At 48.9% G+C, this 23,334-nt stretch overlaps 1 protein-coding gene across 1 annotated transcript; it reads left to right on the top strand.

Annotated features, from left to right (window-relative positions):
• The first annotated feature begins 8,801 nt into the window (after positions 1–8,801).
• Positions 8,802–21,616, top strand: LOC144128613 (palmitoyltransferase ZDHHC20-B-like). The gene is made up of 5 exons (XM_077662186.1): positions 8,802–9,281; positions 13,690–14,007; positions 14,660–15,113; positions 15,864–15,903; positions 21,444–21,616. The coding sequence occupies exons 1-5, from the start codon at positions 8,830–8,832 to the stop codon at positions 21,614–21,616; spliced, it is 1,437 nt and encodes a 478-aa protein (XP_077518312.1). The 5' UTR covers positions 8,802–8,829.
• Positions 21,617–23,334: the final 1,718 nt, after the last annotated feature.

The following is a 23,334-nucleotide window of genomic DNA, read 5'->3' as shown; positions in this document are numbered from 1 at the left end:
TGCGCACGTCTCCTGCAGCTCAGGGGGTGGAATCGGCAAAATTGCGCGTCTCCAAGCTACTTCTGTGGGGTTTCCTTCGCTGTACGCCATGCACCGACGCTGCTAACAGAATTATATCCGGAAACAGAACGGAAGCAGGGACCGCTTTGGTCTCTCTCTCTCTTGGCTGCGAACGAGGAGCAAGTAAAACAATACGCACAGAAGGCGATCGCACGCACGCCATATTTCGTAGGAGGCAACAGCGCCGCCTTTCCGCTTCCTCCTGCACCTTATTGCAACGCGGATAAAAAAAAAGTGAAACAAACGAAGAAACAAAGAGAGAGAGAGAGGGGGGGGGGGTGTCACACGAACGAAAGGCAAACCAGTCTCCCGTCATCGCGCGGCACCGGGAAGGCGTCCGCGCTCGGCGTGGAAAACGGTGTAGCGCCACCGAAGCGTGCGGCTTTTCCGGAAACCTGCGCGGCCGCCGCTGGCCGGGGTCACGTCGCCGCCGCTCCTGGCGCAACCGCTGGGTGCACTGCAGCGAGGTCGCGACCATCGCCTTTTCCCGATGCCGCATTGTTTGCAAACGTTGGTGACTTCGGCACCAGTACGCTTTGCAGTGTCCTACAGCGCAGCTTTTAATTACTTCAAAGATTTTATGTGTGGATGTAGACAGGTGCGATCAGGTTCGGGACAGTGAAGGTTAATTTAATTGAATAATTTTGAAAACAGAATTCGCAAGCATACGAACACCCATTTTGAAAAATTCACAGACCACTCCGCGATTCTCCCGAGCAACCTGGGGTCCTTTGTTCCGGTGTTTCTGCGGCACTGCTGGTGGCCCCGTTTAAGTGAGGAAAACTGTCCTCCTTTTACATACGCGAAGCGGCGATAGCGTCACGGAAGTGGTTGGGAAGCTGCTCGCGCCAGTATAAAGTGGACTGCACAATTTGGCAAACACGAAATTTGAGTGGCGCCATTTTGAAAGCGCTGTGGCATCATCTGTTGAACACGAACTTTCGAGCTGCCACGCGGGGCGACAGGACACAGGGATCATACGGGAGCAGCGGCTAAACGGTTCTATTGGAACGCTGTACGACGCCGTAATTGAAGACATAACTTGCAGTGGTCGAGTTTAGTGTTTGACGACTTTCAGCGAGGCCATTGCGTCCCCTGGCGGTGGGTTTTTCAAACCCCTTGTCCACCACCGGGTCAAATGCCTGCGATGTATGTAAGAACTTCGCACGCGATTTTCTCCAACCATGTGTTGTTATACGTCCTTGAAACAGTGAGGCAGGGCTCAGTATGCAGACTATATGGCTGAGTGGCGCCTTGCAATATACTAATGCGAAAGGATTACTTGGCTATGTAGGCAGCTAACGTAACCTCAAAAAGCGGACGCAAATGGGGAAGCAAAATGTGTAAGAAAAATGGGTCGCACGATATGACGTCATTCGCTAGTGTATACTAGTCATGACTGAATGTCTATGACAATTGGTATATAAATAGAGTGTCATGAGTGAGTCGTTCTACTTGAGTCATGAGTCCGAAGTCATGAGTCAAGACGGGAATCATAATCAATGTGGTCATGACCGGAGTCATTGTCTGAGGAAGGAATTGAGTCGCGGTCATCAGTCATGGACAAAAATGGGCCCCAAAAAGTGCCGAGTCATTGGTCACAACAAAGAACTGAGTCATGGTTCACAAAATTGGTCCCAAATGTGTCGAGTCAGGGGTCACATAATCGGTCAGAAAACAGTTTAAGGCGTGGTTGAGGTGTCCATCGAGATAGAATCTGAGCTACTGCGCCCTTTCTTTTCCTCAAAATGGTTGCTGTGTCATTTCCTTTCCTCAAAAACTAAAACCAAAAATCCTCAAAACGGATGCTTTCGCATTCCTCCACGTAAACAGACATAAGTTCCCTCAGAATTTTTATTTTTTCCAAAGATTATTGTAGAGCCAAATTGGTCTTGAGTAATGGTATGTCAATGTGAGGTTCTTCGTCCCGAAATGACACAAGGCACACCGTAGTAGAGTGCTCAGGATTATTTCTCAATATCTGAGTTTCATTAACGCGTGTTGAAATCGCATAGCACACGGGTAATTTTCATTTCGCCGCCATTAAAATGAGGCGGTGTTGGCTAGAATTGGATATACGACCCTGGGTTGAGCAGTTGAGCGCCAAAGCCACAGATAGCCACCACGCGGGGTTGCCTTGGATAAAAGAGCAAAGGGCATGCAAGTGCTCTTTGCCTGACGAGGATTCACAGATGCCCATAGGCTCACAGATATATGACGGAAGCCTCTGACTTCTCGTAGGAAGAAGCGGAGATAGGACCCATGCTTAACCATCGCAGCCTGCTGTGCATAAAGTTATCTCTTAAAGCATCGTCGTCATCAGCCTGACTACGCCACCTGCAATGCAAAGACCTCTCCCACGTCTCTCCCATACGCTGTACGAAAGAATATGTTCTTACACCGTGCTGCGCCCACCGTATGTCCGCAAACTTAATCTCATTCGCTCACTTAACTTTTGCCGCCCTTTGCTACGCTTGCCTTCTCTTGGAATCTACTCCGTTACTCTTAAGGACCAGCGGCTATCTTTCCTTCGCATTACATGCCCTGCCAAGCCCATTTTTTTCTCCTGGTTTCGACTAGAATGTCATTAACCCGCATTTGTTCCCTCACCCACTCAGTCCACTCTTGGTCTCTTACCGTTACACCTATAATTTTTCTTTTCATGGCTCGCTGTGTTATCCTTAACTTGAGCTGAACGCTTTTTGTTAGCTCCACGTTTCTCCCCCGTAGCTGCTATTTCCACATCACACGGTTTCTCGACACGTGCGCGATTTGCGGGGCGGAGGGGGGGGGGGGGGCGGGGCGTTAGCTCCCCAAACGAGAACTTTAACGTAAAAAATCCTACTGAATCCCACCTTTTGGGCGAAGAAAGTCGAAGGCATACAAGCTTCAAATAGAACAGCCCTCACCTCCCCAGTTGCGCCCTTTAGCACTGACTCACAAATTGGCCCCGGTTTCTCAGCGTAGTTGTTTGTGTGCTCAGAAATGAGGGGGACGCGCATGAAAGCGCGAGTCATTTCATCTTCCTCCTCTGCCTTGCGGACACTGATTGTTCGGCGAGCATTAGTGGCCACCGCAGTTAAAAAACCACAGACTGCGAATTCAGTGGCACATCAGTTGCTTCGCGAGGAGAAAAATGGATGGACGGTTAAGGCGGAGCGTCGTGCTCGGGTCGCTGCACGTAATCGGGAGACAAGGGGCGCTAACTTGAGGCAGGTCAAACGTAGGTACAATGCGCTTGGTCTACGGTGGCCGCAAACGCACTACAAGACGAGGTGCGCGCTCCCGTAACATGAAAAAAATCATCGTGCTGTTATACACGGCGTCATAATTGCGTGAATCCTTTTGCGAATCAGGGCGCTGCTCACTCGTCATACTCTTGAGGCAATTGAATTGTGCAGCACTGCAATGGAACGTGTAGTCGTCACCAGCAAACATAGCTCGATACTCAGAACGTAACGCGCGTAAGAACGCTTAGTGACTCGCTCATTCTCGCGTATTCGCCGATCACGACAGCCAAGCACATGGGAACTAGAAATTTAGTCTACACGGACACCCGCCGCGGTGGCTCAGTGGTTAGGGCACTTGGCTACTGATCCGGAACTCCCGGGTTCGAACCCGACCACGGCGGCCGCGTTTCGATGGAGTCAAAACGCAAAAGACGCCCGTGTGCTGTGCGATGTACGTGCACGTTAAAGATTCCCAGGTGGTCGAAATTATTCCGTAGCCCTTAACTACGGCATCTTTTTCTTCCTTTCTTCTTTCACTCCCTCCTTTATTCCTTCCCTTACGGCGCGGTTCAGGTGTCCGCCGATATATGAGACATATACTTCGCCATGTCCTTTCCCCCCGAAACCAACCAACCAACCAACCAGCCTACGCGGACTGTTGTAATGGGTAAACAGCTTTGAAACTTTTGCTCCTTGCAAACGTGTACGGTAGCATTCTCCTATGAGGTCAAAAGACTCAGAAATAGGTCAGTGAATGGCATTGCTTTTGAGTGTCATCTCGAATTCTGTGCGCTTGGGCGACGGTCTTATGCTAGCCCTATAGGAACGAACAGTTTTGTTAATTAGTGCCACTGCTTTAACACAGATACCACGAGTAGATTCTGTACGGATTCTTCTTGCGGTTTGTTCCGTCATTGTATACCAGTGGCAGCTATCCCAGGTGACACAGCATATGGTTAAGATAAGAAAAATTGGAGGGGACATTTACGCTCCGCCTTAAGATTATGACGTGATAGAATTAATGGGAAATGCCCATATATAAGAAATCGGTCATTCTCTTCTTTAGATTCATAGATCCCTGGAAGTCCTGAAACCACTCGTGGCACTGTGGTGCCGTAATTAAGTGAAGCGCCACTGCGATGGAATGTGCTGCGGTGGGACTTGTGCGACTCAGGCTGCTTTTCTCGAGCGACCTTAACCGACCAATCATTAAGTTAGCTGCCATCTGCCACGTTGGTCAGTTTGCTCACAATCCGGTGGGCAGGTTGTGATGACACCACAAGGTCACGTGACCTAGGTGGCCCACCTATGTTTCTTCGGAGATTTTTCGCTCACAACGCTGACGCTGATGACGCCGGATTTTCTGCAAAAAATGGATCTGTAAGCAAATCGTTGCGAAATTCGACTTCAGGTCTTCAAATGCAGGAATGAATTTAACATCTATATTCGCAAACCTCTGCGTCTGTGATGCCCGCTGTATACGTAATTAAGACCGAGCAGAATGTTATTTGATCAGCTCGGCTTGTCAAATTTGTTCAGGACACAACAACAACAACACTGTTAAGACGCCCTTACGCTCTTTCCGGAGCCCTCTGCTTCCCTTCTCTTTCATGCCAACCTCCTTCTCGGCAGACACCTCAACCACGTCGTGGAAGACCACGACGTGGTTGCGGTGTCTGCCGAGAAGTAAGATAGCTTCTATCTTTTCCTTCCTTTTTATTATCATTTTAATAAAAACCACTTACTACTACATTTCCTCAAATATCGATTTTCAATTTTATTTAGCAACAACATCATGTTGTTCTATTAAAGCTCCCGTAAGGCATTCTCGGCAGAATACAAGGACCTCTGATGGAGCTTCTGTTATCCCATAAATATGAGCCTTAATTCGGTCTGAGCGCGTATAATCTGCCCTCCACCAGAACCTTCACACGACGAAACATCTTTCGTCATCCGTCTGCCGAGCTCCAATTGCGTTACCTGCCGCCGTAACAACAGGAATGGTAAATCGTGTATGCCAGCGCCACTATTTACTTCCTGCTCACGTCGAGTCCCTAGAGGCGGACAAAGCAAAAGCAGACTACGTCTGCCGTCATTTCCCAACAGAAAACGGGTCTCTTTTAACATCAACGGGTTATCAACATGTGAGATTTTCCTGGAATTTTTGTAGAACTCGGCACCTTGAAGTCTCTCTGACGAGGCAGCGCTGCCGTATCTGTCCTCTAAATTTATATCGCCACAGGTCTGGTTTGGCGCTCTCTCCCCTCTGCGCAATTTGCCGCGAACCCAAATCTATATCTTTTTTGACTCTACTGCCACCGCTACACCTCATTGAGAAAAAGGTTGCTGGAGGAGCCCTTGCAACATCTTGGCCTTAGTTTGAGCTGTCCACTCATGCTGTCATTTAAATTTAAAGTGGTTGTCACATCTCCACCACATTTGGGTCCAGCTACAGGTCTGTCCCGCAGATCAAAATTTCTTGCTGGAATTTCATCAACCACCTTGCTAAACCTTACAATATTTTCTTTTCTTTGGGTTAGTTCATTTTTAAATATTTTAGACATCATTTTTTAGTTTCAAAATCATTTTTTCCTTTCTAGTCCATGCCCTACTTGACTTAGAACCCACCGATGTTGCACTTGCACGTGAGTTTAATCCAAATTTATTTATTATTTTCATTTTGTTATATTGTTATTATTATTTAGGTCTTGTAAATGTACAGGCGAATAGCAATGTATGCCTCCCGATTCTTGGCCGATCCCGCAGTGTGGGTATGTGTCATATATTGTAATGCCAACAACGACAACTAAGTATAAAGACGACTTCGCCTCTGCCACTTGTCCTGTTGTAAGCCAGAACTCTTGGCGCCATCCTCCGTGTACACGGGGGGATGGTAGTCCTGACGACCGTAGCGGAAACTTCGCTGTGCGGTCACACGAAATATAGTTTTTGTTAGCCTTACAAAAGATGGCACATACCCACACTGGGGGATCGTCCAAGAATCGGGAGGAAGAGGTTGCTATACCCTTGTACATAAACAGGCAAAACAAAAAGCACGCGGAAGTGCAACAGCGGTGGATTCTACCTCAAATAGGGCATGGACTAAAAAGAGATGAGAATTTGTATGAACAAGACAGAGAGAGAAAATATCAATAAATTATTATGTCAAAATATGATAATTCACAGAAAAGAAAATATTGTAACGTTTAGCAAGTCAGTCGATGAGATTCCAGCAAGAAATTTTGAACAGCGATCCAAACAGATCGTGGCTGAACCCAAGTATGATGACGCCAAATCATAGCAAGAGCGGGCTGCTAAAAGTATGGTCAAAATACTGCAAGGGCTCCTCCAGAAACCCTCCCATCTACTCATCCTTCCAATCCCTAAGAACAGGTACCCTGAGCACGACGGAGAACGCAGGGCAGCCCGCGCCGAAGCTCTGCACAAGCTCTATGACAACAGTTCCGAGGTAGTCTACGTGGACGCGGCAGCGCACTCGTCGGGCTTCCGCATGATTCTCGTTGTCGCTAATAATCAGGCCCGACTAATCGCATCAGGATCCGTCACCAGAGACTCATCGGAAGTTGCAGAGGAAGCAGCCATCTTCACCTCTGCCATCAAAATTCTCTCCGACTCGAAATCCGCCCTATCTAATTTCGCCAAAGGCCTGATATCCCGCACCGCGGCTCGTCTTCTACGCTTCTGGCACCCCATCCATCCCGTAACCCTTATCAGGAACTCCGCACATGCAGGCTTCCCGGGTAACGAGGAGGTGCGCTCTCTCGCCCGAGGTCTCACTTTCCGGGCCGGGGTCGGACCTCCTCCACCATCCCAGGAGCGTCTTGCTTAAGTTCAAAGATATTCTTACCTACTACCGAGATACCCGGTGCGTTTACGCACCGCCGGCTCCCTCCCTAACCTTAACCCAGGCCTCCCACTGGCGCCGACTCCAGACCCGAACTACTCCCTACCCTATTCGCCTTCATACCCGCTACCCCGGTCAATTCCTCTCTTCTTGTAAGCTCTGCGGGAAACCGGGAGACTTTCTTCACGTCCTCCTCACATGTCCTACCTTCCCCCCCCCCAAACCACGGCGGAGTTATACTGGGAGACTCCTGGCCAGCTCCGCTGCTGCTGACCAGCACCGGAAAATTACCGACGCCCTGAAGCGGATAGCTCTCTAAGGGCTGTCCTCCAAGGGTTGCCTCGTGCCATGTTAGGAGTCTGCCCTCCTATGTATTGCTTGGCAATAAATGTTTCCACCACTACCACCTCCAGCAACTTTCTTCTAAAAGAGGTGAAGCGGCTACAGTGAAGCCAAAAATGATCGATAGATTCAGGCTCAGGGCAAAATGCACACGCGATATTTTGGTTGGTTGGTTGGCCTCATATAAAGCTGGCACATACCCACTGCAGGGGAGTTACCAAGGCACAGGCAGTTAACTGCTCGAGACAGGAACGTTTTGAAGGGAAAATGAGTAGTAATAGTGTATAGGCTGACAGATTGGAAGACGCAGACAGGGGTCCTGTTAACTTGTAGATCGAAGACTGGACAATGGCTTAATGTGCATAACCGTATACAACGCCTGTGATGTTGTTGTTGTTGCCTCAAAAGCACATACCCACGGTTGTTGTTGTTGTTGTCCACATACTATGGCATAAGCCCACATAAGTGGATTGGCCAAGAATTGAGGGGCACAGAAAGTTTATGAGGTAAATAATACGTGGACGAAATTAAAATGAATGGTAAGGACGGAAGAAGCAAACAAAAAGAAGCAACGAAATGAAACGGGAAATGCACAACGCACGCCGGAGATCGAGACTGATGTTTATAGCCGAGTAGTTAAATGATAATGATAATTTTAATAATAAAAATAATACTGAAAAAATAAAAAAATTAACAAGGTAGCCGTCTTGATTCCATTAAAATAGTTTGCACGGCAGCAAAAACAGACTTGTGGCTGTACCCAAGTATGGTGGTTCCAAACGACAGTAAGACTTGGCTGTTCAAACAAAGGGCAAGCTGTTGTAGAGGTTTCTCTAAAAACCGTCTTCGCATCATGGTGTACCGGCGACAAACAACGAAAAATGGTTCATGGTTTCGTTTTTACCACAAAATGCGCAGACGGGATTAAGCGCCAACCCAGACCTGTGCAAATAAAAATTTAAGGGTGGGATCCGGCAGCGGAGCCTTGATAGAGATACCTCAACCTGCCGTGAATGGCATGATTGCCTGCTCCACGAATACTTCAGGTGCAGGTAATCATCAGATCTTAAAAGAGATCCAGTTGTCATTCTTAACAAATTTTGTCGCCGGAACCTCACTGCTGTAATGTACGCTGTAGCCGGAACGATGGGTCGCACGGGGCCATTGTGGAACGACTTTGCCAGGCAGTCCAGGTTTCAGTTCCGTACTGAATGAACTTCCTTTTCTTCCCATGACACGCCCATCAGCATCGCAGCAGCGCGTGCTGCCACCAACCGCATTCCACCTTCCAGAAAGTCGACCGCGGTTCCACTTCAGGCACCTATACTCACAATGGCGACCTCCTCGGGTGGCTCCGAGTCGGCCCGCCGCCGCCGCTCCAACCATGAGTTCGTCGCCTGGCTTCCGGTCGCCATGGTGGTGGGCCTGTTCACGTGGGCCTACTACGTGTACATCTTCGTGTTCTGCGGCTCCCTGGTCAAGGAAAGCGCGCAGCGCTTTGCCTTCAGCACCGTGTTCCACCTGCTGCTGCTGCTGTGCCTCTGGTCGTTCGTGCAGACCACCGTGACCGCAGTGCCGCCCATCCCAGGCTACTTCGGCCTCAGCGAGAGCGACCAGCGTCTGCTGGAGAAATGCGCCGACGACGAGGCCCGCGGAGAGTTCCTCGATATCCTGGCGGCGAACCGGGGCGTGCTGACGCGGGGTCCCAGCGGGGGCGTGCGCTTCTGCGAACGCTGTCAGCAGGTGAAGCCCAACCGAGCGCACCACTGCTCCCAGTGCCGTAGGTGAGGGTTCGCTATGGCCCTGCTATGTACAGCCTTTGTAAAAAAGGAAGTGGCTATATTGCCGGCAGCCGGCAGATTCGCCAGAAAAATACACAGGAGGCTTTCTTCCTGTCTTCTCTCAGTCACTCCTTTATTCCTTTCCTTACGGCACGGTTCAGGTGTCGGCCGAGATGCGACAGATATTGCGCCATTTCCTTTCCCCAACAACCAATTTTCATTTTAATAATAAACCCGCCGCGGTGGCTCAGTGGTTAGGGCACTCGTCTACTGATCCAGAGTTCCCGGGTTTGAAGCCGACCGCGGCGGCTGCGTTTTCATGGAGGAAAAGCGCTAAGGCGCCCGTGTCCTGTGCGATGTCAGTGCACGTTAAAGATCCCCAGGTGGTCGAAATTATTCCGAAGACCTCCACTACGGCACCTTTCTTCTTTCACCCCCTCATTTATCCCTTCCCTTATGGTGCGGTTCAGGTGTCCAACGATATATGAGACAGATACTGTGCCATTTCCTTTCAGGAAAGAAAACAAATAATATTATTTTAATAATCATAATAGTAATAATAACTTGTATTTGGGGAAAGTAAATGGCGCAGTATCTGTCTCATACATCGTTGGACACCTGAGCAGCGCCGTAAGGGAAGAGATAAAGGAGGGAGTGAAAGATGAAAGGGTAGTGGAGGGCTCCGGAATAATTTCGACCACCTGGGGATATTTACCGTGCACTGACATCGCACAGCACGCGGGCGCCTTAGCGTTTTGCCTCCATAAAAACGCAGCAGCCGCGGTCGGGTTCGAACCAAGGAACTCCGGATCAGTAGCTGAGCGCGGTCGGGTTCAAACCCGGGAACTCCGGATCAGTAGCCGAGCGCGCTAACCACTGATCCCGAGTTCCCGGGTTCGAACCCGACCGCGGGGGCTGCGTTTTTATGAAGGCAAAACGCTGAGGTGCCAATGTGCTGTGCTATGACAATGCACGTTAAAGATCCCCAGGTGGTCGAAATTTTGATTTTCATGTCCCCTTACGGCGCGGTTCAGGTGTCCACCATATATGTGAGGCGATTACTGTGGCATTTCCTTTCCTCAAAAAGGAATTTAAAATTTTCTGGTGTTCTATTATTGGCTAGCTGTAGTCACATGACGTGCACCCCTCTCTCCCCCTCGTTTGTAAGGGTTTTTTTGTTTTTAGAAAAGAGAAAAAGAAACAGGACAAATCAATATTCCCAGCGAAGCAAAACCTTGAGCCAGCCAGGCTAATTAGCCTGGCTGGCTCATGGTTTTGCGGGGGGGGGGGGGGGGGAGTGTGTCGCTTTAGGTAGCTAGTTTAATTTATGGGGGTTTAACGTCCCAAAGCGACTCAGTCTATGAGGGCGCCGCAGTGAAGGGCTCCGCAAATTTCGACCACCTGGTGTTCTTTAACGCGCACTCTGTGATTCTTTGGGTTAGGTTTGATTACCGGCAGTTTTTTGCGCAGGGTATATTCTGCCGGCAAACAGTTGGAAGAAGAATTCTAGGAGTGTCGTTTCATTAGCTTTGTGCCGTTATTTGACTAGAATTAGCCAATCGGGTCAAAATGCCGGCAATGTTCCCTGCGGGCTATTTTTCCGGGTGCCGGCACACTGGTTTCTTCATAAAAATACGCACTCTTATAGGAGTCTGCTTTTGAAAAAGCCTACTTTTTCGAAATTACTTAGTCTTCCCTGAAGCACTAAAGATCCCCAGGGGGTCGCAATTATTCCGGAGAGCTCCACTACGACACCTCTTTCTTCATTTCTTCTTTCACTCCCTCCTTTATCCCTTACCATACGGTGCGGTTCAGGTGTCCGCCGATATGTGTGACACAAACTGCGCCATTCATTTCCCCGCAAACTAATTGTCAGTTTTCAATTTATGCCCTTTTTTTATCCCGCCGCGGTGGCTCAGTGGTTAGGGCCCTCGGCTACTGATCCGGAGTTTGCGGGTTCGAACCCGACCGCGGCGGCTGCGTTTCGATGGAGGCGAAACGCTAAGGCGCCTGTGTGCTGTGTAGTAGTAGTAGAAAACATTTATTCCAAAAAGATAGGATAGAGAGGCGAAAATACAGATTTTGGGTGGAGTCCTCATTTTAGGACCCCAATGTCCACCGCAGTTGCTCTTGCTTGGGATATCAGCTTTCGCTGCGTCGCCAAGTCAGAGCTGAGCAGAGCAGACTCCCATAGTTCCTCGGAGTGATGTTTGTCTAGTTCGGGGGGCTTGGGACCGGAGCAGCCCCATGTTACGTGATATGTTGTTGGAATTCCGCCACACCAGGGGCAGATTCTGTCATATCTGTCGGGGATGATGATGTAGTGCTTGTGTAGGTTAGGAAAGGTGTTCGTCTGTAGTTCTCGCCATTCCCTCGCCTCTGTCGCCGTTAGCTTACGGTGTGGTGGGGGATAGACTTGTCTTTGTGTTCGGAGAAGGAGGAGGCGCTCGCCGTACGTAGAGGGGAGATAGGTGAGGTCGGGGAGGTTAGTCGCTCGGTTTGTATATTCTCGAGCTAGACTGTCCGCGGCCTCGTTTCCCTGGAGCCCCTCGTGCCCAGGAGTCCAAGTGATTTGGTGCTTGCATGCGGAATTTTGAACTTGTGGGGTAGTCAGAATGGGAGGGACGGAGTGTGGAAGTCTGCCAGAGAGGAAGAGGCGATACGCGGAATGGGAGTCGGTAATAATTTTGACTCATTTCCCGTAGCATCGCCGTGCTGGATTGCGAGGGCAATTGCAGCAGTTTCTGCTACTGTGGGAGAGCAGTTCCTTAGGGAGGCGCTGGCGATTTCCTTGAAATTGGTGTCCAAGACGACCGCCACCGCGTTTGTTGAATCGGGGTACATGGCTGCGTCGACGTATACAGCATTTTGTGCCTGTCGATGTGTGCGGCGCAGATAGTCCACTCGCGCCTTTCGTCGTCCCTTTTGTGTGTCCGAGTGCATGTTCTTCTGGAGTGGAGCTACTTACACGCGAGTTCGCAGAATTGAGGTGCTGTGCGATGCCAGTGCACGTTAAAGATCCCCAGGTGGTCGAAATTATTCCGGAGCCCTCCACAACGGCACCTTATTCTTCCTGTCTTCTTTCATTTCCTCCTTTATCCCTTTCCTTACGGCGCGGTTCATGTGTCACCCGACATGTGAGAGATACTGCGCCATTTCCTTTCCCCCAAACTAATTTTCATTTCCTTTTTCTCGCTACACTGCAGGGAAGGAAAACGTTATAAAGAAAAGTCGAGACACTTTTCTTTGTGGTAGGATGAAATGAGTGAGAAAAGAGGGTGAAAGAAATGAAGCAAATGCACAATACGCAAGGGGTTAAATTTAATCGGGCAAACTTCCACTGCGGCCTCTCTTTCCTACTTCCTTCTTGCCGTCCCACCTTCCCTTTCTTCGCAGAGCTGTTGATTTGACCACTGAGAGCGACGCAGATTGAACCTTTACATTTCTCAGAGCATGCGGCAGCGCTAGTCGTGAGGGCCAGTAATGGCTGATTACCCTAGCGCGCTGCTCAGTCGAGTCCACTACAGCCCTGGACTGTCCGAGAAGGAGCATACCCCCTACTGATCTAGAACCTTCGACTAAAAATATATGTAAGCCAAGGACACCGTAACAGCGGGGGGGGGGGGTCGAGGGGGGCGGTCGTCCCCCCAACATTCCTCCAGAGTGGAAAGCCCCCTTTCCTCCCAACAGCCTCCAATTGCCTGCATTCAGGTCAGATTTCTGGCAAGCGGCTCAATTCAATTCTAGAACGTTATATATATAGAGCACAGTGGGGCCGCAGTGGGGCTCAGCTAGTTGGCTTCGTAGCCAATCGTAAAGCATTTCGTTTCAGTAACTTAAAAATCCTGTCGTCACAACAGAAGATTGTCTGACCACTGTTCATGAGCAAGATTAGCAGAATTGAGACAGACTGCACAAGCTTTTTTAAAGCACCCCATCGCTCCTCGTTTGTACAACTTTATAAAGCTGCCTATTTCTGTTGGTTTTATATGTATTGACGAGTACACCTTTGAACAATGAAAAATAAGAAAAATATAAATAAGAAATAGGAAATATATTACGGAAACAAGTCTTTGTATAAATAATCAAATTACAATACAATCTGGAAGGCTTGCTCCACCCACTTAGAAATAGCACAGTCCCTGATTCAAGCAAGGTGCAGCAAGCAATGTGCTAGGCGGCCGGTCCACGTCAGAACCTCTCGCGCAGTAACGCAGTTATGGTGCTCCGCCTTGATAGCTTTACTGTGACCGAATATAAAAACAAGCTAGGCAGCCCTGACCCAAATGGGATCGGAGACAAAGCAGTATTAACGGATATAATTATCGGACGCGTGTGGACGTGCTCAGGTGCCATTATACTATGTGCGGACAAGCGCGCGACGAAACGTTCACCTGGCGCATGTTCGCAGGTGCTTTCCAAAAATGAACCACCACTGCCCTTGGTTCAACAACTGCGTCTGCTTCAGCACCTACAAGTTCTTCCTGCTCACCATCTTCCACGTGGTGGCCTTGTGCGTGTTCGGACTGACCAGCGCCACGCATCACGTGGCTGGCGCCTGGTCCAGCAACGCCTCCACTTACGTCACGCTCAACTGCACCTTCCTCTACGCGTTCGGCGTGATGCTGGTTCTGGTGCTTGGCTCCTTCCTCTACCTGCACTTCACCATGGTGTGCAACAACGTCACCACCCTCGAAGACCTGCGCCCCCATCTGTTCAAGGATGACAGGTATCGAACAAGCTGTCGACAGCCCAGCTTGTACATATTACACGTTTTGAGATGGTGTTGCTGACAAAAAGATTACGTGCAGACTAAGCCGATATTATTAGTTTTTATTGAACCTCGGTAGTACAGTAGAAGGAATATACTTTATTCAGGCAGCAAATTAAGCGCAGAGCAGATGAACGGCTTGACTGACCAGGCCATGGTGATCCTCTGCTAGAAAAGACATCAGCCAGACACAGCAACAGAAAGGGGGAGTGGGGGGATTAATGGGGGCTTGGATGGCGACAGGACAAAGAAAACAATGGTTCTCTAGGTTAGCATACAGGAAGGTATCTTAGGCAAGAGGGATCGGGAGGTAAGTGGTAGAGGTAAACACGCGTCAGAGTGGTGAGGACATTGGCTTGAGCCTTGTGAAAGATGTGATAGATGCTCTGTAGTGGGATAGAATTCTGAGCATCCTGCGTGCTTGACTCACTGAGAGGAGAGGTCGCGAGGTACTAGAGCAACAGCGCAAAAACGGCTTCCGCGGAAAAAAAGTTATGCCAGAGACACTGCTATCAGCACTGATTAGCGGGGACTCGACGCGCCTTGAACGTTCACACAAAAAGGCGACAACGTACACCATCTGAGGACGCCATCGGTGCCCTTTGCGCAGAGACTCGTTCGACATTGGCTTCAGGGACAACATCGCCGAGGTGTTTGGCCACCGCAAGGCCCTCTGGTTCCTGCCGGTTTTCACCTCACTGGGAGACGGCGCCCGCTTCCCCACGCGGCTGCACCCGGACCGTTACGTCTACGGGCCTCCCGTCTCGGTGGTGGTCGAGGAGCGCAGGCCCTCTGTTCCGGTCCCTCCGTTGCCTGTGGCGGACGAGGTCCCCGAGTTGCCGGTTTTGACCTCGTGCCGCCGGCCCGTTCCATCGACGGAGGGCCCGCTAGGGGGCCTCACGCTGACTCCTTACGTGGCGCCGCCTCGCGGCAGTCTCTCCTTTCTTCCTCCGACGACGATCACCGTCGTGCCGCCAACGGAAGCAGCGGCGTCTGTTCGGCTCTCTGAGAGCAAGAAGGATTTACCGCCGATAGTAGTGGCATCGGAATTCACTTCTGTGGAAGTGCGGTGAATCTATGCTACGCTTCCGTCTCCACAGCTTCTACTGTGGCATGTGCTGTCCGGGGGGGGGGGGGGGGAGGGTAGGGAAGGAAGCATCAAAGCGAAATGGAAAACGAACATATAAACAATCTTTCAGCTGCTTTAGCGTCTTTTAACAATTGTGACGATGTCATATTGTGGCAGAATATTCTACTGGAAAGGGCCCTGGCGAATGGGTCGCAGTTTGCGTTTGTAAAATACCGATTTGTGTATTAAAAACTTGCTACAGCGAGATACTTAGAGCTCTGAGTATCGTGAAAGTGCGACAACTTGAAGGAGGAGGTTACAGAAAACGTAATAGTCATGTGAATTAGAAGCAAGTGCCATAGAATAAAGGCATGAGTTAATGTCCTAGCTGAGATCAGGGGGAGGAAACTTATTTGGTTCTGGATATCTAACAAAAAGTTAATACCCCACGGGGCCCTCATGGTAACATTTGGACTCAAAGAGAAGGAAGGCGTGACGGAAAGCAACAGTATATGGGGAAATGAGTCGAATTTGCCCGGATTACATAAATGGTGTACGACAGGACGAAATGATATTCGTAGGCGAGGCCTTTGTCCTTCAGTGGACAAAGACCAGGTTCTGATGAACTAGCTTCAGCACGCCCACCATCAGAGTTGCGGCTGCAACTTACAAGGTTCCGGTACTTGTGTGTGTCAACAGGAGCCTGTTAGCGGTGACCTGTCGACCTGTGTCTGGTGTCTCCTAGAGCTTTGCTGCACTGTCGTCTCGACTGTCATCGGTTCCTGGTGAGGCCGTTCCACGGGTGTGGGATTAAACCAAGTTTTTGTCCTGTAGGAATTATGGCTGTTGAACTGCTAGGCTTTTGACCATAGCTTCGACCTCCGCAAGGGAAGCTCCAGCATCCTGGTTCGCCAGTGTGCGGTATCAAAGCTTTCCTATGGAGTCTTTCAGTATTATAGGTTGCAAGGTGATCCCTGTGGCGTTGGTCCCTATTGGAGATGGAGCCATTGAACTCAAAAACTCTCGTATCATTCAGGAGCAACTGAGGCCTGTGACCAGCCGCCATCTGGAAATTTCAGAAAAAAGACCGTTTGGCAGGAAGGGTATAGAGTGCAAGTCTTCTGGTTTAGATTGTGAGGCGGTCTTGCTCCAGTACGCCATATTACACCTGACTGCCGGTGAGACCATTTATTCCTTATCAGCTTGCCTGCACTAAGGGTTTATCCTTGAGCTTCACCCCAAAAGTTTTTCAGAATTTTCAAAATGCCGGTGTTGGTATTCTGCCCGTCTTCCGCTGTAGAAGGAAGGCCGGTGGTTCTCGGGTGCCCACAAAATCAGTTATTGCGTCTATTTCAAGGTCATTTGTCTTTGTGAACTAAAGATTTGGCCCTGTGTATAGGGTAGGCCCACTGCAACCGCGGCCATTGCAGTGTGGTAATTTCCGGCGGTTTGACCATAGCACCAAGTCATGTAAGTCGGCAACACGCTGACAGTTGCGGACACAATCTTCCATCAGATACCTGCACTTCTGATTCTTCCAGCTGTTGCGGTTGACGCTGTGCTAACCCAGCTGATGATCCCATATGTCCGAAGCGTGCAGATGAGCAAACTGTGCTGGAAATTGTTCGGCGGGACAGGTGCTCGCGAGCAGATGCCTGCTGGATAAAAAAACTCGCTCATATGCAATAATTGTCCGCGCAGCTGGTAATGATGTAGAAGCGGGATTGAAAAGTCAGATGCTGCTTCTGTGGAGAAGGCTTTTGCTAGTGTCCTCGATCGTATACGATCAGCACGTTCAGCAATGCCCTGTCCCGGGTGATCTCAGCACAGGATGCGTCATCTGTTTTGAGCAGCCAAACTCGGCCAACATGCCCTTCCTCCTGTGTCACTGTTGACTCAGCCGAACCTTCAACCTCTCTTACATAAACGCCAGTATTGACGAATGTCAATGACAAACTCCCTGTAACGCTTGCCGCTTTGACATAGAACTGTTATGTCCAACTCAAAAACGTCGCTCTTCGTCCCCGCCGTCAAAAATTGATCGTGATCATGTCAAGACCAGAAAGGTGTCATCGGGTATCACGAGAAAACTGACGCGTTGAAAGACTCTGTGGCCGCCTCTTTTCTAAAACAATAATCATGGCGGGATTAACAGTCCTCACGTACAACACGAGCGCTGCGTTGTACGTTTCTTTCGTCCTTCTCTTTGCGCTGTTTCAGAGTGAGTACCAACTCGCCCAGGCTTCTACTTTGGCGTACTTTATGAAATGTTCACTTATTCAGGTCCATTGCGTTTGAGAGCACGCGCATCCTCCACTATCTCTGAATCATAGGCAATTCCAACATCCCTGGAAGTTCCCGAACAAAGTACAGGGGAAGAGACAATAGTTCGTTCCTTGGGCTGAGTTCTTTCAGATACGGCGCCTTATCTGTCTCATATATCGTTGGACACCTGAACCGCGCCGTAAGGGAAGGGATAAAGGAGGGAGTGTAAGAAGAAAGGAATAAAGGGGTGCCGTAGTGGAGGGCTCCGGAATAATTTCGACCACCTAGGGATCCTTAATGCGCACTGACATCGCACAGCACACGGGCGCCTTAACGTTCTGCCTCCATAAAAACGCAGCCGCCGCGGTCGGGTTCGAACCCGGGTACTCCGGGTCAGTAGCCATGCGCCCTAACCATTGAGCCACCGCGGCGGTTCTGCAGGCTTCTCAAAAGCGCATTTATATTGGTGCGATGTAGGCGAAATTTATTGGGCCACAGCGCCGAGGGTAACCGCGTTTTCAAAGTTCTAAAAACGTGCCTCTCAGTAATTAAGGGGCCTAACGGTAATAGTTAAAAAGTGAATAATTCTACATTAGTTAATCGACCTGCTAGTCAGTACATATTAGCTGTATTCTGATGTAATACACCACTGACAATGCTATGCCGAAACAAGCGGTCTTCAACCCTCGAAACCCTTATTTTTAAAAATTATGTAAAATCTGAGGTGAAGCACCCTGTATATTCACAGTTTTGCGAGGTAAGTGCAAAGGCACGCTCTTTCGACGAACCCTCGATATTTTTGAAGGTCTTTGAAGAATCCAGCGCTGTGGCGTGGCTGGAAACGACCTTTGCTATCGTTTCAGTCAGCGAGTCCGTCCTTCATTAAAAAAATTATTGCGGACTCATATTAAGGCCTCAGAAGATGGACTGCATGTTCACCCAGATGTCGCTGGATGTCCAGCTCCGCCGAGTGCAGCCAGCGGCTCCAGTTTATGGGTGGGAGACAGGGAAAATAAGGTGAGATTTTGGCAGTGCTACATGCCAAAACTGCGTATCCAGCTCTTTAAATTGAACACGGGTTGTCGGTGTTGCAAACGCTCTGAAGCGGTTCTACCTCTTATGCACCTCGGAACCTGTAAATCATAACAACTTACTTTCATGCACTGCCTTTTGTGTAAACTCGCAGAAAGCTGCAAAGGAGATCATATGTTGAATGCCCTAAACGTGGTGAGCATCGCTAGTTATTAAAGGATTTTTACTCCTTACACGTTGCATTACTGATCGTAAATAATGCATTTACTACGGTATATTTATAGTTAAGTCATTTTCACGGTAGACAAATTACGCAGTAAAACATACCTTGGCTTTGTGGTCTGTTCACTATGCCAAAAGAAACAACATTGAACAAAGAAGAAGTAAATGCACAACCACTTTCGAATACTAACATTTTGGATAACCTTGTCTTTTTCTCCCCGTCTTCCAGATTTTACCCCCCATTTATTTGGTTGAGTTTCTAGCGGTGGTTCTTGCTGTGCGCAAGATACTTAACATTTTTTCCACGGTAGTAATAATTAGGGACTCGTTGTTCTTATGCACTTCACTATCAGCGTCTGCCGAATCACTATCATTTCGCATACTCAGGTTTACGATCCCTCCTAAAGTCCAATCAACTCGGTTTGTTTCGTTTCCTGGACATAGGGGCCTTCATTTCAATGAATCGGCTGATGCTTTATTGAAGGCAGTCCAGAGTGGTGCAATCGTTGACCTCCTACCAACCTGTGTGTTCGTTATGGCTTGCTTGCTTGGATTATTTTCAACCCCTTCTGATCCCTTGGAGGAGCAAACTTGGCGATCCCGGTAACTTCAAGTTTGCGGGATCTCAGTTTCCTTCGCGCGACTATGTTGTTGTGTGCCACAGCTAACATTTTACCTCTACATGCCTGGTCCAGCGATCTCCCCCCCATGTCCGTCATGTGCTGAGCCAGAAATAATAGATCACTTTCTTCTCTTTTGTCGCCGCTACACATAGCTAAGGAAGCGACTCTAGTTTCCGGAAACTTAGTTTGCGCCTGACTTCTGCGGTTGTTCTATCTCTTGGCGGGTCTATGCTAGGATGTACCAATGGGAATTGTTGCTTCGCCATTCAAAATTTTCTATACTCAAAACCCGCCGCGGTGGCTCAGTGACTAGGGCGCTCGGCTACTGATCCGGAGTTCCCGGGTTCGAACCCGACCGCGGCGGCTGCGTTTTTATGGAGGAAAAACGCTAAGGCGCCCGTGTGCTGTGCGATGTCAGTGCAAGTTAAAGATCCCCAGGTGGTCGAAATTAATCCGGAGCCCTCCACTACGGCGCCTCTCTCTTCCTTTATTCTTTCACTCCCTCCTTTATCCCTTCCCTTGCGACGCGGTTCAGGTGTCCAACGATATATGCGACAGATACTGCGACATTTCCTTTCCCCCAAAACAAATTATTATTATTTAAACGACTGCCATCATGATCTGTAGTTTTACACCTTTTATTCATTTATTTCGGTCTTCTCATTTTATTATATTCCTATTGCTGTTTTTCTTTTCTTACCACCCTCAGCCATCTCTGAGAGAAACTGAGTTGCTCAAATTTGGAATATCGTCTCATTTCTGCCACATGCAATCTACAAAAGTGGTAGTCACCGCCTGGTCATGGCCAATGCCTCTTGTGATGACGCACGATTTTCATCAGGCCAACAACAAATGATATCTTTGCCTTCCTATTTTTAGGCAAAGATAGTGGCACTTTCTGAGGACGTTGGGAGCAGAGTACAACATTAGCCTGCTGAGCAGTCAGTATGGAATAAATACTGGTTGCCATTGTTGGGAGATGGTGTTTTAGGGCCTGGAGAACGATCACATAATTCTAAAGTGCCACGACAACCGGCCGACCGGTGAAGTTAATACCCATCGATGTTCTCCTAATGTAGTAATTTGTATAACCTTTGAAGCTGGATACGAAGCAGTGACCACGTGAAGAATCCATTTTTATTTTTTGTGATTTTGCCAATGAATCGAAACCAGCAACCGAAGAAATCATGTTATCTTACTGGAGCTGGTTTGTTTCTCCGCCGTTGTAATTTGGCTGAGGCAAATAACAGGCATGCAGTTTTAATGTTCTCTAGAACAGACTGGCAAAGTGTAAACTATGTCACTTCTGAAATTTTCATGAGTTCGTTCTTTCATTGGGCTTCGTTGTCTGCACTGGCGTGAAGAGAACTGAATTTCAAATTTGATGACCCGATATTCAAAAGCTTTGAATGAACACCGCGCAACAATCGCGACATTCTACAAGATGCCTCCACTGACCGTTGTAGCTGCTCCATAATCTTACCACAATTTTGTTCTGACTTCTCCCAAACAAGAGCGCCCAACATACTTCTGTAAATTCTCTCTCCCCTTGTGAATTAAGCGGGCTTCTAATCAAGCACCGTCCCATTCCTCACAGATTTCCTGGGCAGCTGAATGCTGATCTTCGCAAGCTGGCCGTTAACATGGTGCCCTTCCCTCGCTTCCACTTCTTCCTGACTGGATTTGCTCCACTCACGTCCCGCGGCTGCCAGGAGTACCGGGCTCTGACTGTGCCGGAGCTGACGCAACAGATGTTCGATGCCAAAAACATGATGGCTGCTTGCGACCCCCGCCACGGTCGTTACCTGACGGTTGCTGAGGTCTTCAGAAGCCAAATGAGCATGCGGGAAGTCGATGACCAGATGCTCAACATCCAGAACAAGCACTCGAGCTACTTCGTTGAATGGATCCCGAACAACGTAAAGACAGCTGTCTGTGACATACCGCCTCGAGGTCTGAAGATGTCTGCTACTTTCATTGCGAACAGCACAGCCATTCAGGGGCTTTTCAGGCGGATCTCCGAGCAGTTTACAGGTGACCATCGTGTTTGATTTGAAAGTGCTTCTTAAAAGCACATGCTTTCATTGTAGGTACCCATTGCTGTCGATTTTCTGGAACAGCGCATTTTCGTGAACAGTTCTAGGAGTGTGACCCCGCCTGCTTGATATATATTTTTTTTGCAGGTATGTTCCGCCGCAAGACCTTTCTGCATTGGTATACTGGAGAGGGCATGAACGAGTACGAGTTCAAAGAGGCAGAGTCCAACTTGAACGACCTGGTGTCAGAATACCAAAAGTACCAGGAAGCCACAGCTGAGGACGAGGGGGAATTCGAGGAGGCCCAGGCAGAGGCCTAGTTTTTTGTGTGCAGTGCCTTTTTTCTTTCGCTTTACAATAAAGTGTTTGTTTGTCATGGATCGTTATTTTTGAGCCAGGTGCTTGTGCACTTTAGTATGCCGTAGGAGTGTCACGAAAAGCAGCTAAACCTTACTGTATTGCAATGTGCGCATATCTGTAAATAGCCGTGTGACCGGCGTTTTCGGCATTTTGACGAAACACTAAAATCTCTTAAAATCTTCTCACCGAACCACTTTTAGAGCGAACGCAAAGTGATCTTAAGGAAAACAAGTTTTGATGAGCTTTTATTGGTCTCGGATACTTCCTGTCTGATGATGTGGCAAATTCTCTGTGCTGTCGAAACTGGTATGAGACGAGCCGGTTTTTAGAACATCGCTACGGAGAATACATTTTGCTTATTCTCAGTGTTACTTGACAGTTTTTTTGGCGTATTATATAGCCATCATCTTTTCTCTCATATTTTACGATTTTTAACAAAAACTTCAGTGACGGGATCTTCGTCAATACTAGGACGATCGAATCACTTTCCTTGAGAGGCTCTTCTACTTGAAGGAAGGAAAACACGTTGAGAAGACGCCGACAGGACATCAAGAAGCATTTGAGGCTGCTTGACCAATTCATTCTTCAGCGATAGTCGAGCTCCTCGGGGCTGCTGAACCCGTGGCGATCGAACCACAAAGCCCATATCTCGTTCTGTGAGCGGCATAGCCCTAACCCGGGACACAGCACAGAAAGGTTCGCCGCCAAAGGATTTGGCGATTCGCCACTGTGAGGAGCCCTCTACCCTTAATACTCAACGAACATTGCCCGTGTTGAATTCGGCGCTATTGATTCAGAATCACTTAGCGTGGTGTCCACAGAAACGGAGGGTAGGTGCTTTGGAAGTCACGCGAGCTTTCGTGATCTGAAAGCCCTATAGTTGGAAGCGGGAGCGATATTTCCGGCGAGGGCCTGGCGTAAACAGCTCTTTGTCTCTATAGCAGTTTAGCGTCAGCATCACCAGCTCTTAACGCGATAGCGGTAAAGGCCCCGTTCACCCGAAAATCCAGTGCCGATGTTCGTGTTTTCGGTGTTGTGAGTGAAAAATCGCAAGATCTTGATTGCCCAGGTATTGAATGCCCAGGTATTTATGGATGCAAAGTAGAGAACGACCGTTTGCATATATGGTAATTAACCGATTGCGGTACCGCGTTATACCCTTAGGGCGGAGCTTAAGTGATCCTTCCAAGTTTTACATGGCAGGTAGGAAAGCGCTTCCTGATGTCCCTGAGGGGCGCAAGTATGTCTCCGTAGTACGTTTGCATTACAGGATAGGTTCCCACTTCGTCGACTACCGCTTGGTTTTATGACCGCGAGCTGTGGCGTTCGTGATTTGATTCCCGGTGTGTAGAGCCCATGTCATGGTAAGTGGTTCTCAGCTGGTAACCCCATGGCGGAATATTTGGGAAGCCTTCTCGATGGGGCTACCGCTGTTGTAATTACGACTGATTGTCTGCGACTCGAGGTTACTGTCAAGGATCTGTACCATCTGTTGTCGTCGGCGACTGCGAGGATTTTCGTGGTCAAATAGCATCCAGGTCACGGCAGTGTAACGCGAAATTCGGCGACAACTCGTGCACTACTGGATTGAAACTCGCTGCATTTTTATCGCCTTACCGTAATATCCGGTATACAGTCCGCACGCAGTGTATAGTCCGCAACGCACAATTTTGGCTGC

The sequence above is a fragment of the Amblyomma americanum genome, chromosome 1, assembly GCF_052857255.1.
Source record: "Amblyomma americanum isolate KBUSLIRL-KWMA chromosome 1, ASM5285725v1, whole genome shotgun sequence".
NCBI classification, from domain to species: domain Eukaryota; kingdom Metazoa; phylum Arthropoda; class Arachnida; order Ixodida; family Ixodidae; genus Amblyomma; species Amblyomma americanum.
This window is presented reverse-complemented; position numbering and strand designations above follow the sequence as displayed.

What these genes read in the sequence shown, in the direction of transcription:
- LOC144128613 (XM_077662186.1), top strand. Translation starts at nt 8,830, where the DNA reads ATGGCGACCTCCTCGGGTGGCTCCGAGTCGGCCCGCCGCCGCCGCTCC. An exon ending in CATCTGTTCAAGGATGACAG is followed by an intron (nt 14,008 to 14,659) that starts GTATCGAACAAG and finishes CCCTTTGCGCAG; the next exon opens with AGACTCGTTCGACATTGGCT. An exon ending in CGGAATTCACTTCTGTGGAA is followed by an intron (nt 15,114 to 15,863) that starts GTGCGGTGAATC and finishes GGTGTCTCCTAG; the next exon opens with AGCTTTGCTGCACTGTCGTC.